Source organism: Ananas comosus, linkage group 8, assembly GCF_001540865.1.
Source record: "Ananas comosus cultivar F153 linkage group 8, ASM154086v1, whole genome shotgun sequence".
NCBI lineage: Eukaryota > Viridiplantae > Streptophyta > Magnoliopsida > Poales > Bromeliaceae > Ananas > Ananas comosus.
In genome coordinates, this window is record NC_033628.1 from 5,438,141 (window position 1) to 5,453,496 (window position 15,356).

At 36.4% G+C, this 15,356-nt stretch overlaps 1 protein-coding gene across 2 annotated transcripts; it reads left to right on the forward strand.

The window, feature by feature from the left end:
* On the forward strand, positions 6,550-14,815 carry LOC109714495. Of its 2 annotated transcripts, XM_020239150.1 has the most exons (4): positions 6,550-6,643; positions 6,772-6,887; positions 13,238-13,684; positions 13,766-14,815. In XM_020239150.1, the coding sequence occupies exons 2-4, from the start codon at positions 6,777-6,779 to the stop codon at positions 14,429-14,431; spliced, it is 1,224 nt and encodes a 407-aa protein (XP_020094739.1). In that variant the 5' UTR covers positions 6,550-6,643; positions 6,772-6,776; the 3' UTR covers positions 14,432-14,815. The 2 variants fall into 2 exon arrangements, with proteins under 2 accessions (XP_020094739.1, XP_020094738.1); XM_020239149.1 differs by lacking the exon at positions 6,550-6,643 and having other exon boundaries at positions 6,668-6,887.

The window sequence follows — 15,356 nt, forward strand, 5'->3', positions numbered from 1 at the left end:
TTAGGTGGATGCTTAGACTAAGCCTCCACTCTCAAGGTCGCCATTCCTTACCATCCGCACGCTGCTAACGCTCTTGCCACAAGAGCACATTGGCTAAACCACTTATTTTGGGTTATAGAGAAAGGTCCTTTGACAAACAATCTCATTCGGGCTTGCCGCTTAATGCCCTAATCAACAATATGTGATGTTCCCATGTTCACATGTACAGGCTAGCTCATCACGTGGCAGAATCCTCATTTGGAACTTTCGCACACACACTCCAACCAAGAGCAGCCAAACTCCAAGCATCACAAATTATATATGGTAACCACGTCCCCGGGTCATAGCTCGGACTACCGCCCCGATCGTAATATCTCTGCCAAGCCTTACCCTCAGGTCTTGGGCTGTCGTCATGCAAAGTCGATTGCGCCTGTCCCTACAGGCCCCAGGCTCCATAGTCATCATGTGATCCAAGCACAGGTAGTCCCTAAGCAAACCTTACTAATCATCACCACACACAACTAAGACGTTCCCAACATAACGTGTTTTGAGCCGTCCAAATCTTTAGGTACTAACCAGATGGCTTACCTTAAATAGAACAATTGTTATTCTTCAAGTCATCAAACATCTAAGTCTTACTAATCCAACTCGTGGTTTCACTTTGATGGGGCAACCAACACTTCCCTTGGCCTTTAGAGACCCGGAAAAACTATTGGTCATTTCAAGCGGTCCTCGGCCTCCTTCACACCTAGCCGAAGCTCAAGTGTTACTGCCAACTAACCCTCTTTGGCTGAATATTCAATCAACACCCTATGGATGCGTTCCACTATCAAGCACACTATGCCTCTATTTACTTCCCTCACGGTCAAGATCATTAAGCAATTATGCTCCAACGCACAATACCATTTAGGTGCTCTTCCGCATTTCGGTTATGGCACTTTAAGGCTAACTCACCCAAACTTGGTGTTCGTCACACCAACTCTATGGCAGTGAAATCACTCCCACTACAAAGCTACCGGAGAGCTTCGAACTTAGGGAATGGTTTCATGCCACTTATCCCTTCGTACCCATTCATCACTATAACCATGAAGGCCTTATACCCTTCTTTTACTTGCCATTTAACATATGGCTTTGAGATCGACATCTCATTGAGAGGTCCTTACAACCACCCCAATATACTCCCGCTGTTATGGCTCATAGGAGGCTATGATACTCCTTCTACCATAAATTGTTATTAGACTCTCTAGAAGTCATCCCATATGTAGCGTTATGCCCAACTTACAGTTGTCCGCTAACAACCAAGCTACGACGAATACTACGCTCCCACAGTGGACAATGTCCATAACTCTAATGGCATTCACCAAGATCTCAGCTCTATTACACAAGGTGTATATCATATGCACAGAATCACTTTTGACTTGGCTTTCACCTCACTAGATTCCCTTTACTTTTGGACACTCTTCTACATTACCCGATTTAGATGTTATTCGTACAACTTATTGGCATTATGACGAATACTACGCTCCCACAGTGGACAATGTCCATAACTCTAATAGCATTCACCAAGATCTTAGCTCTATTACACAAGATGTATATCATATGCACAGAATCACTTTTGACTTGGCTTTCACCTCGTTAGATTCCCTTTACTGTTGGACACTCTTCTACATTACCCGATTTAGATGTTATTCGTACAACTTATTGGCATTATGATCAGGTTATTTACCCACTCAATCCACCAACTTACAGTCTTCTAGAAGATATCCACCAACACATTCAACACAGTGTGTACACACCGTATGTTGGGCTATTAACTTGAGTCAACATGTTTCTACAAGCCACGTTAATGTTCCCCCACCTTTAAAGGATGAGGCTATTATCTCTATGATATTATTCTCGATCATATCAGCTAGGCGAAAGGAACAACCATGAGGAAAAGCCTTTCTTAGTTCGACTTCACTTTCAATAGTTGTCACTCGGCTACTTCACCCCAGTTGACTGACCACAGCTCTATCCTACTCATACTATTGCCTCAAGGGCCGCGCCTTTGCATCCCCCAAGATGGAAGTGACTAAAACCTCCACAACTACAGGTCCTGAAACAAAGTTAGTGCTCGTGTTTGCTCTTACAGGTCTCACATATCGACCATAAAAAGAGGCCTTACGCCTTTAGTGACACTTAGATTGTAAGAATCGAAGAGCTATCTAGTCCTCCACAACAACCGTCCTACCAAGTCATTCCTCAACATTACTCGAGGGATAACATCTGCACACGTAGGCGACCTGATGATCCGTCAGACACAAAGTTGACCCAATTAAGTGAAAGTTCTTGAGGAACACTCTTTTTTATTCCTGACATCATGTAGTCAATTGCTCAACATAATTATTCAGAGAATGAAAGGATTATCTCCCTCAATTCGTCCTGAATATTTTGTTTGGGAACATATAAAATACAATCAATCACACACTTTCGCCAAGGTTCACACATCACTCACGATCCTAAGTTCTTAGAGTCATCTTAAGGTTTATATTTTACTACCTACCTAGAAACTTTTTCTAGACTCTGATACCACTCTTATCTATCACATCTCGAGGCCGCTAATAGGCATGCTCAGGCACGTGCAACAGACCCGCCGAACGGGCTAGGATTTTTCTACCTGGACGAAGCAAAAACATAATTCAACATGTACATTTTTGCACGAACTGGCTACATAAAGCATCAGAGTATACTACTAACATCTAATCCATTTAACATAACTTTAAATGTAAAGTTTACATTTATTCATTCCAACTCCAAAATTTGACAATTTTTATTGTTTTACAAAATGGTGCTTTCTAGACTTCTCACTTGGTCTATCTATTTTGTGACACTTTTGTTGCGATCCTGTGTTGCACCGACGATACTGGGATTTGAAAATAGGTAAACAACAATGAGGTGAGGACTTTAGATAAGTTTTTGGTGGGTGCAACCACAAAATGTGGCGCTCTGCACTCATTCGTCCACATGATGCATTAGTAGATAATTTTATAACAACAGATATTTCTACTAGAGAAATACAATAATTTAAAATACAACCATAATACCTCGATGTAAACAAGATGCTACTATGTCAATGATCAAATGCTTATCCTAATTGCCACAATGCTACCATGTCATAATTCTACTTTACTAATCACTTTATTTCACACGTTGACCAACTTCTTGTTAACTTTCACTTTCTTACATTCAACCTATGTTCATACTCTTTATGCCATATGTCACTATCTATTTGATTGGTTCCATTGCTCACTATAGCTCATGGAGAGCCAAGGGACATCGTACTACTCTCCAGTTGGTAGACACTTGAAATTAAGGGAGATCATCCCTCTAAGTATCCGCATGTGGAGTCGAGAGGATCAACACTTCGATGCATAGCGGGAATCGAGCGTGATCAGTCCTCCCAATGCAAATGAGGGAGTCGAGGGTGATCGGCACTCCATTTAGACACTTTCGAAAGGTCGCGACAAACTCACTATTACACTCTAAAAGTTCATATGATTTATTGGGTTTACATTTGTTGTTCATTATACACAACTCGTTCTCTAGTTCATATTTATTCTAGAGTTCACATGCCACTATATCACATCTTAGGTTTTGACCTAAGTTTAGATGCCACACGTGTTTAACCTATATTCTAGGTTCACATTACCATTACATGCACATAATTAATTTTTCTATTTTCATACAAGGGTCAAAACCCAAGTTTTCCTAGCACACAACTAAAATCCCATTTAGTTAATTATCTCATATACATGCCATACATTTTCTTTTTCATCCTACAAGGGATTGAAATTCTATTTTTTCTATGTTAAGTGCTTATTCGCAAACTTGACCACCAAACCCATAACATACAACTAAAATATCTTTAGCATGCAACTTACTCATATATCCATTTCTTACAAAAGAAAAAAAATCCTAATTCCTCTAGTATGCAACTAAAACATGTTTAGTTTGATTACTACCTATTATACATGCTATTATTCCAAGAAACTATTGACAAAGTGGAGATCAAACCATTTTAGAGAAATTCTCCACCTTTTCTTGGATCTCGCATAAGGAGATGGACTTGATCTCCTAGAATACTAAGAAAATTCCAAAAAATGGTTCTAGCACAATTAGAACCCCAAAAATTCATTTGAAAATTTTTTTTTTCCTAAAATCAAAATCTTAAACCTCTAATTCTCTAGCACCTAAAACGTGGATGGAAAGGGCTTCTTCATCCCCCTCCTAGATCTTTCTCTTGAAGCTCTTCACCATTTCCAAGCTTCCCACCATTTCCAAGCTCCCAATGAGATCAATCTCAAGGTTTCAACAATAGAAAAATTAGATTTCCTCTTTATTTCTAGAGAGAGAATGAGGAGAGAGAGAGTGCAGAGGGGGCAAATGGCTGTAGGGATTAGGGTTTCAACCTAAATCCATTTATAGGGTTGCAACAATAGCAACTAAACCCCTCAAAATCTCTATTTGCATTCACTTTACAATTTCAAACCTGCGGCATTCCGGGCGCTTGCAAGAACTTTCGTGCATTCTAAAGTTCATAGAAGCACATTGCATTAACTTCAGGTTGAACGTCCGGAACATGTTTCGGGTGGAGGTCCCGGAAGATTTGGATCCATATTTTGGGTGCCTTCAAGAGGGCTCAAAAGTTTTGGATCTATATTTCGGGTGCTCACAAAAGAGCTTTGAAGTTTCAGATTCCCATAGGAGAACCTGTAAGACAGCTTGGATGTTTTGGATTAATATTTCGGGCGCCAATAAAAAAGCCCAAAAGTTTTAGATTTTGTAGGAGAATTTGCAAGATAGCCCAGAAGTTTCAGATCAATGATTCGGACGCCCAAGTTCGAATCCTAGTTGATTCACATGTTCCAGCTAAGTTTATTTCTAAATGAAATAAACGAAGCGGGTAACGTGCTACCTATCTCTCTATCTCAAAAAAAAAAGATTCGGGCGTCCAGAAGAGAGTCTAGAAGTTTCGAATTTGCGTAGGAGATCTATGTTTTTTGGATGGTCCCTAGAGCAAGTGGCAAAAGGCTTGGTGGTTGGTATCCGAGACTCAAGTTCGAATCTTAGTTGATTCACATTTTTCAGCTAAGTTTATTTCTAAATGAAATAAACGAAACGGGTAGCGTGCTTCATTCTCTCTCTAAAAAAAAAAGAAGATTTGGGGCCCCCGAAGAGAGCTAGAAGTTTCGAATTGCGTAGGAGATCTATGTTTTTGGATGTTTTGTAAGTTAAATATGATTTTTTTTTTTCCAAAAGATAGTTTACATTGGTTGTTCTTTTTTTGTTTTCAATATTTCTGTGTTATTTTTTCGTTTCTTTTATATTGAAAGCTGTCTCCTTTTTAAAGAATAACATATTAGTGTAATTAAATTATTAAATTATCTCAATGTATGATTTTTTTTCTTTTTCTTTTCTTTTCTCAATTGTACTATTTATTGCTACTAATTTCAGTTGTTAATTTGTGTGCAAAATAAGTCAGAACTGGCGAAAGATCGTGCAGAATTGAATGCGAAATCTATTTTAGATAATATTTTACCACTGGACTTAAAAATTAATTCTTTGTTTTTCTATTCTTATTAGAGAACTGGTAAAGAATTATCTTGCAGTGAATTCGAAACCTCTAAAATCTATTTTAGATGGAGATTAATTCATTACTTGAATAAAAAATAATTTCTTTGTCATTTTGTTTTTATTACCTTATTTAGAGTATATAAAATACATGACATGTATGGAATATTTAATTTTTTTTCAAATTTGTTTATATTTTATATGCTTTTTGAATGAATAATATAGTTTATACTAATGTTACTTATAATTTTTTATTTTATATTAATTAATTTTTATATATTCAAAATTTAAAAGCAGAATTGAAATAAAATTTATCAACAATATGATATCCACCGTAATGATTAGTTTCAAAAATGTCTATTCTTGGTGAAGCGTTGCTCTTAAACTAGTGTAGAGAATTATTTTATATATATATATATGTTTCGCCTCCAGAAGGCTATTGTATCGTGATAATTTATTTTTCTTATTAATGATTGGTTAGGTGTTAGATTATATAATAAATAGTGAAAGTTAAAAATTGAAATTATAATTTGGATTCATAATATATTTATTAATTGACAATTTGACTTTCGATTTAAATTTAAATGTAAATTCGAATAGACAAAATTTTTGAAAGGCTAAACAATCGAATTGAAATTAAATTTTGAATTCATATTATTATATTTGAAACCAAATTTAACTGACGCAATTAAAATTAAAATTAAAAATTTAAAATAAAAATTTTAATAGACACCAATTTTAAGTTGGAATGTCAAATGTACTATTTTAACTTATATTCAAACTTGAGAGTAAGGAATCTCAAAATCTGTTTAGCTCGATGGAATTTTGGTCCTCATTCAAGTAAAGGGCATAAAGAAAAAGAAAAAGGGAAAAAGAACAAAAAAGAAATAATGAAAATGGAGAAGCAAAGAATAAAGGAAAAGGAGGTATAAAATAAACGTACACACAAATAAAAAAAAAAGAAAAAAGAAGAAAGCTCAAGGAGCTTCAAATGGGGACAAAAGCAAACGGTAGCGCCATTTGTACAGGAAGCAGAAGAAGAAGAGAAGCATCGGTAGGGTTTGTTTTTTTTTGTTTTTTTGTTTTTTTTAAGCGGAGCTTCCCCGCCACTTCTCCCTCACTTTTCCCCCCTTTATCACCTCTCCTTCTCTCTCTGTCTCTCTCTGTCTCTCTCTCGTTTAGCGGCGATGGAGACCAAACCTTCGCTAGTTGATAACATTAAAGGGATCATGAAATCGGGGGAGGAGTTCGTCAAGGGCGCCTTCCTCAGGATCTCCGACTCTCCCAATCACAACCCGGTAATTATCACCTCTTCAAATTCCCCTCTTTTTTGTTTGATTGATGGTATTTGACGCTAATTTTGTGTTTATCGTGCGTGTTGGATTCTTGATGCTTGAGATCACTTGTAGGATGATCTTGGTCTGTATGCAATTGGGCGTGAATTCCAATGACGTTTGCTGTTTTCCGATTAGTTTTAAGGCTTTGCAGTTGCAGTTGCAGTTGCAGCTGCAGTTGCAGTGTCTATTGTGCTGCTAAAAAATGGAATGTGCTGCCAAGTTTTTATGGGGTGTTTGAGTTGTGTGGTATTAGGACTTAGGAGAAGCAGCTATATTGGAAAATAAATACCCTCAGACAGCCTCCTTCTGCACCGTCACAATCGGAGACACCGAACTGGAGCTTCTGCTTCTGAGGCTAAGAATCTTACTTTTGCTTCTGTTGCAGCAAAAGCCCCGGAGCCTGCTGCTACTGAAAGTACAATTACAAGCAGGGCCAAATAGGCCCTTAATAGATTGCGCTTCTAAGTTGCTTTTGTTTGAATCATGTCCGCCGTGTCCTTCTTGCTGGGTATCTCTTTCCTTTTTTGCTTAATATTTATACTCCTTGCAACTGATTTAGAGGTAGAAGCAAAATATTTCTTTTCCGATCTAGTCTATGGTAGATATCTCCTTTACGGCTACGGGTTTTCTTTAGACCGGTGGGAGGTTCGGAGCAATTGGGAGAAATCATGTTGAGATTCTTTTCACAGAAAGGAGAACCTAGTTGTCAATTAAACACCCTTGTATAGTAGATTTTTAGCTTCCTCAGCAATAGCGAGGCGCAGCGCTATTTCTGAGGAAAAATACTGTTACAGTGATTATGGATCCATTGAATGATTAGAAAATTGAAATTAAGATGAATGAACATGTGCATGGTTTTGCTATTAGCTAGTGATTGATATCACATTCTTTAAAAGTATTGGTGGTAGAATACAAAGGTTAATCTGAAGGAATTAATGGGTATTGAAATTCAAGCTTGCTGTCTTGTTCAACATTATTACCTTAGAATTTTGCAAGGATGGTATCTTTTAGTATTGTTTTGCCTCTTTTATTGTAAAGTGATAGTTCCCCCTTCTAAGAAATTTGCAAACCCCTAGTTGTTGAGGATTGCATAATGAAAATGAGGGTCTCCTTTCTCATTGCTCTCTGAAACTAAGACCTCCATCAATCATTTCAGAATAACTTACATGCGTAAGCAAGTCTTGTTTTCCCAGCTTGGTATCTTTGATGCCTTGTTTGACATTGTTGCCTTTTTTTTTTTTTTAAAAAAAATAGAATTTTTGTATAAATAAGTATAGGAGTGGATTGTGGGTTGTTTCCAGTTCTTGCATCCTAGGTGTTTGTTTGAAAACAGAAAAAAAAAAGAAAACTTGGAAGTAGCCATTTCTTACTTCGATTTTTATTTTTATTTTTTTTTGGTAAGAAGTTGTCATCATTTACTTGGCTGTGGGGCATTGCAAGCTAATCATTCATGAAAAAAGAAGGATGCCCATCTTCCAATATATCCAATTACATGGCATTTGTGTTTTAAAAGAAAAAGCAACGATGCCAAACAAGGCCTTAAACTCTTGAACCCATATCCTTCATGAAGAATTGTTTAGTTGCCCTCTGATCCATTTAATAGCAATATAAGTGGTATTAAGGATTGCCCTTGCTACCCCATGCTGCTTGTATCGTACTATGCCAAGGCCGTGCCAACATGTTGCATATGGATGTGCTACCCCCGTATCGAAAAAAATGTTATTTTTTGCATTTTTTGAAATATTTTCGAGTTTTCTTGAGGTAAAAGTTGTATAAAAGATTTTTCATACTTAAAATTTGTCGATCTTATAAATCTACTTTCATTTGGAGCAATTAGTAAGCTTCATTGCACAATAAGACTAGGTTTAAGTAACAAACTTCAAATAAGAATTCCTCTAATTTCTTTTATCATTTTAGAACTAAGGAATTCACCTATGATAGCGTTTCCTACAAAGTTTTATCCAACTATGATTTTGGTTTTATTTTCATGCATATAGTTTAATAATGCATATAAAATAATTTTTATAGTTATTATGATGTTAATGACTCTATTTCTACTAGATACTATGAGATATAATATATAGGGTTAATTGCATACAGCTCCCTGTAAACATAACGAATAGCAAATATATTCCGACAAAGTTCAACTTTTAACTCTTATCCCTGCAAAATTCCAGTGATATTCATATTTGTCCCTCTGGTTTGTTACCATTAGAGAACTGTTTATTTTTTAATAGCAGATAAGTAATATGTCAATTTTGCCATCATAAATATGTCCCTCCAAATGTCCCAATTGCTATAATTGTGTAGAAATGTCCCTTCCTCCCACCCCTCAAAAAAAAAATTTCAATGATCATCTTCTTCCTTATCTTCTTCCTTTTTAAAATCCAATCCAATTCACCATTGTTGCAACCTTTTCTTTCACTTCTTTTCTCCTATATCTTTTATTTTGAGCAAAATAAGAAAAAATTATAGAGAAAATTGAATGGGGAAGCAACACGCGTTCGACATGGGTGAAGCAATACACGTCGTGGATGAATAGGGATGGAAAAATTCTAGTTTAGAGTTCGAAACTAGCATGAGGAAGAGAGAGGAAGAGGAAGAGGAATACGAATAAGAGTTCTGATTGCTAGGGTTTTGATTGAGAGAAGAAGGTAAAATATAAGAGGGGTAAAAATGTCAATTTAACTCATTGACTAAACAGGGTTAAGTATTTTACCTATGGTTAACTAAATTTTTCTAACGGATTCTAACGGCAGGGGCATATTTGAAAATATTAGGACTTTTGCATGGATAACATAAGAAAGTTGAACTTTGTAGGGATATATTTGCAATTTCCTATGTTTATAGAAAGTTGTATGCAATTGACCTTAATATATAAGCTATTTTTACAATCATTAGAGATATTAAAATACTTTAAAAAGCTATTTTTATTACAATTTAATAAAAAGTCTATGCAAATGCATGCCAAAGTATCAATGGCGTGCCACTGAAGTGGGACAGCATGACAATGATGCATGCCAAAGTATCAGTGATGTGCCACTGAAGTAGGATGGCGTGCCATTGAAGTGGGAGGGCGTGCCGACATTGGCACGCTCCATGCCAGTGGTACTGTGACACCCCAATAATTGCATACAGGATAATGTGGGATGTGGTCTCACATTGCTTGGCGATCTTGGATAGTTTGTGTAATTGTGTCTGATGAGGATGTCAGGACTTAAAAAGAGGAGAGTCTGTGACATCTCTAGCTAGTCGGATAGTCAAGGACATGGTGTGGGGTATATAAGGCTCGGTAGCCTAGATACAATAACTGTGCTTAAGCATTTTGGGTTGGTTGTTAATGCTCCACGAGTTATTAGTGTTAGTAAACTGAGCTGTTATAGTTAGTGTCAGAGCCAGATCGCCAGCTGGAAGTGTGAGATAAATCTCACAAAACCTGGTGAATCTTGGGCTATTTGTGTGATTGCGTCGGGCTGTTGAAGATGCTAGGGCCAAAAAACGGAAGGAGCATGTGACATCCCAATAGTTGCACATTGAATAATATGGTGCAACGGGCTTATATGTGACAGGTATATCAGAATTAATAATTGGGCCTAAGCATTTTGGGCAGGTGGTTTAGGCCCAACAAGTTATTAGTGCAAGTGGGTTAGGTTGTTACAAGTAAGACAATCCTTGAGTGGTATATTCATTGATTGTTTGTTGTGGTATAAATTTTGTAGTCTAACAAATAGATTTATGTGAATAATAAAGATAATTTAAAACAAGTATGCAATTTAAATGAATTTTCCAGTAATTTACTTGCCATGAACTGCCTAACTGTACAGGCAATCGACCTAGGCCCTTAAGGAGCTTTTAACTGAGGACCAGTAGTCAGTTTAAAATCACCATTTGATAGGCTGGTCTCACCTTGCATAAACTAATCTAATAGCTTAGCCTATGTCATTATTTATGGTTTCATGACTTGAGTTTTTCAACTGAGTGGTCAATTATATGAGTTTGTGGAAGTACATGTGTTTCAAATAGTTGCATGTAGACATCTAAATTCTGCACAAAATGAGCTTAAATCAAGGGCTTTACCATGTTGTGAATGTTTTTGCAACTCACAAGTGAATTTGAGTAATGTCTTGCAATTATAATCCTTTGGCGTATGTTTCTAGTGACTCAAATGTGAACACAGTATTACGAAATTACAACACAAAAGCCTCATAATACAGGTTCTCACATGCGTCTAAGTTGGATATAACATATGCAGTTTAGTTGAAAGGAAATTAGTACTGAAAAGGAGCCCCCCTGCGCAAGCTAGTGGAGCATTATTTCTTTCACAATCTAAAAGTTTGCTTTAGGGAATGGGCCAGTAGATCACATAGATGAACTGACATAGGTTGCAATCTTATAGCCATTCATCTAGGGGCATTTGAAATTACTACCAATGGAGGTAAGAGGTTAATAGCTTCTAACCTCTTAACTTACAAAGTGATTGGCGATCGATGTTCCTTAATGTCTTGCCGTCAGTGTAATCACAATATTACATCATGGAAATTGAGGGGAATATTATACAAATGGAATATCTTCTGGTCTTTAACTTTCCTCAATTTATATGGCACATTTAGGCTTATGTAGATGCATTAGTATCTTGTTCAATACATCTCTTTTATATAGTAAAGAAGCTTGTATATTTTGTTGATGAGAAGTATGATCAAATGTCTCAAAAGACATATCATATTTGGCTTTCGAACCGTTTTCTCAGAATGAGATTAATCACATGTAGAGGAAATATGCTATCCTACCGAATTATGGGTGCGAAGGCCTTTTAAGGAGCTAAATCAAACTCCTAGCTTGTAATCATAAAAGAAAATCTTCGTAGTGAATAACTTATCGCTAGATAATTCGTTTGACATCCAAACAGAGCAACAGTGAGAGGATATTCAGTCTGCCTTGATTATGAGCCTATGTATTATATTTTGTAACCTGACAGGACATATCAGAAGAACGAGGATTATCGACTTTTGCTCGTGTCCTATGCTTTTGACCTTTCACTTTGTTAATGTTGAAGACAAAATGATAGTTCTTTACTATTCAAATATTGTGACTTGCTCTTAAGCACTGTAGTCTCGCAATATTCTCATATCTTGCAATCACTTCCCTAACAGTTAAAAAGTTGAAATGACCGTTTCTCAATTTGCTTACAGACCTTGTTGAAATTGTCATATAAGGAAAAACTTTAAGAATTTTTTTATATTATTAGTCTTGGATGGATTTGCAACATATGAAAATGTTCCAGGACAAAAGAATCTAAGTGAAAATCGGGGACTAAATCGCAATGTTGGGATAGTACAGGGATTGTCTATTCTGCTATAGTGTATTACCATAATTTTGGGACCAAGTCAGAAAAAAAATAAAAAAAGGAAAGAAAAATTCTTGTTTAGGGTTGGAAGTACAAAGGAAACAGTCTGCTTTTGTTTGTTCATAAATGCATAAGCATTTTGTTAGCACCCTCTTACAAATCAGTCTTGTGTACTACATACAACATAACACACATACATCAAGTACTAAGATTCCAACTGGTGGTTATGAATGAAGTAACTGGAAAATTAAAAGCATCATGATTTATATTTAATTCAAAGAAGTCATAATGAGTGTAAATAATTAAATATTAAATGTTTTTGGTAATATGAGGTCACCATTGCTTTTGCCAAGGTTCCTAGATTGATTAACCGAAATATATGCTCTGCACACAAATGATTTAGACCATTGAATATTTTACTTAAATAATTAAGTAGTGTTATTTTAGAATAAGTTTACTTCTAGCGGGAGTTTATTGGGTCTTTGCTATTTTTTGGATGTGTTGCCATGTAATAGATACATTTTAGTCTTCCTTTTTGTGTATAGTTTCTTAAAAAGTAATGTCGAAAATGATTATGTTGAATGGATTTGGTCAGTATCTAGCAGCTGGCTATGCATTTGTTGTTGTTCTAAAGATATCAGACAGCTATGACAAAACATTGTTTAGAAGGTAGGGTAAGTAAGATGGGGATTTAATATCCATGACAAGTACTACCAACAGCAAGAATTGTACGTTTCTCTAACATGCTGTTTTTTTCTCTCACCTAACTTTATCTATCTTCAGAAAACATTGTCTGTGATTCCATAGAAAAAGGTCGATTTTATATAAATAGAAGTTATAAGGCTTTAAATACATGTGCTACATCATGATCTTCTGCTCACCTCTTAAAGAGGACTAGAACTTGTGCTTTATAGCTAATGTTATTTTACTCGGTGCACTGATTTTGCTATTCTTCTTAAAACTCTAGATTGAGATATTAAAGCGCTTGCAACGAGAAGCATTCTCCGACCTAATGAAACTTAGGGATAGGCAGGACAAAGTAGAAAGTGTTCTTTCCTTCTATAAATTTAGCAAAGGATTTCCATTCCAGGAAGCTACTACACGAGTGAAAGCAGTCATCGATGTGGTCGCAGCATTGCCCTATGTTGAGGATGATTTTCTTCAGGCTATGGGTAGCCTTGATAGAACTGGAACTAAAACAGGCATCAATACCAGATTTATTTTCGAGACGGTGCTCAGGCAGAAAGATGCCTTAGTAGCAGAGCTGACAACCACTCAACAAAGAACGGCTCATCAAAGCAGGATATTCGAGAGCCCTCTATCATTGACTACGCTAATGTATTCCGCAAATATCAACTATTGGCTCTCGTTAGTTTCAATTCCGTTGGGTGCTCGATGCACTAATTTTGCCCAGGTAATTTCTTGCCGCATTTGATTGTGATTTCAAATTGAAGCCATTTATGCCTGTTAACACGCTGGATATAGCTTTTGGCAGGGGCATAATATTGGGGGGTTTTCTTCAGATGGACCACCTTCATTTAACCAGTATCATAATTGCGCTGCTGGTTTGACTGTTAAAGGGATTAATCTTTCGGCTTCTCTAGCTGCATTGGCTTCTGGGCCAGCAACCCAACAAGCTACTGCTGGCAGTAAGTGCTGCTTGGCGACATTCGGGCAAGTTTCTTATCACCCCATTGACGGGTTGAAAATAACTTTATCTGGCCTCTGGCAAATATATCGATCCTCCCCTCGGCTAGCCAAACTTGGATCACTTGCTATTCCGCTGGGCCGGTTGAGAGAGCAAAAAACATCCGAGGTAACGCAGAATATTGCTGACAATAATTCAGCAGGAACTATCGCTGTGATGTTAGATTCGGAATTTGACGAGAGCACTAAAATTAAGGGTTGGTTCGAGGTAGAGAAGAGTACCGCTAGATCTGTGCGATGGGGTATGTCTATTTTCGATACCCCAGAAAATGAGCTGGGATGGGGTTTGAGAATGGGGGGAATGGGGAAGGGGCAGTTGAATCACTTGCACTTGGGAGGATTTCTGAATTTTGACCTTGGTAGGGGGGCGAAGCTGCAGCCCGGTGTTGTTTATGTGATGGAGGGAAGAAGTCATTTTCCGGCTTTAGTTTTTGAGTCTTCTTGGTCTATGTGACCCTGCCCAGGATACATAACACCTTATGGCCATAAATCTGTCGTCATAAAACTTTGTTAACTTTTCTCTGTACTACGGGCACACATGATGGCGGAAGCGAGAAAAGGAAAGGTGGGTTTCATTTTGAGATGTGTTTGGGCGTCAAGTGTTTTGATTCATCCCGCAATGAGTGTCTCACATGTCAGTGTTGTTCTATTACTTACTGTTGTTTCACTTTTTGAATATTGTTTCTTTCTTTTTATTTAATATTTTTTCCTTTGAATTCTCTCTCGTATCGGTCTTTGAATAAGCTGTGTGGTTACCCTGGAAGATAACTATTTATGATCGTGCAGCTTCAGGCTTTTGGCACATCTCAATATATATATATATATATTTTTTTGTTTAGCTTGGTTATTTTATATTTGTTATATTTGGTGTTATTTTGTAATTAAAATTTCATCATATAATGTAGTTTTATTGATCTTTAATTTGTTGTCATGTTTAGTATTTTTTGTAATTTGAAATTCTATTTCATAAGAAAGTTTTTCTTGGTCTACTTAAATTTTGGTAACAGCAGCTTAAATCAAGTAGAAATGTTATTTCTTAATTTGAGCTCTCATAATGATCAATAACTATGATCATTAATTGATACTTATTATCTGGAATCATATATTTACTAGTGTAGTAATCTGCGCGATACGGTGAAAAGATATTATTATAGTAAAATTTTTTCTTCATTATGGCTCGAAAAAAGATAATGATAGAAAATCTAAAGAATATCTCGTAAATTATCTCATAAATTTGCAAAATAAAAGTGACATATCCTAACATTCCACAAATTTCTAAATAATACACCAAAATTATACTTCTCTTTTGTCATGCATACAACTCTCCAAGGGTAATGGAGAAACTACAATATGCGAGTTTTTAAACACCAGCAGATATA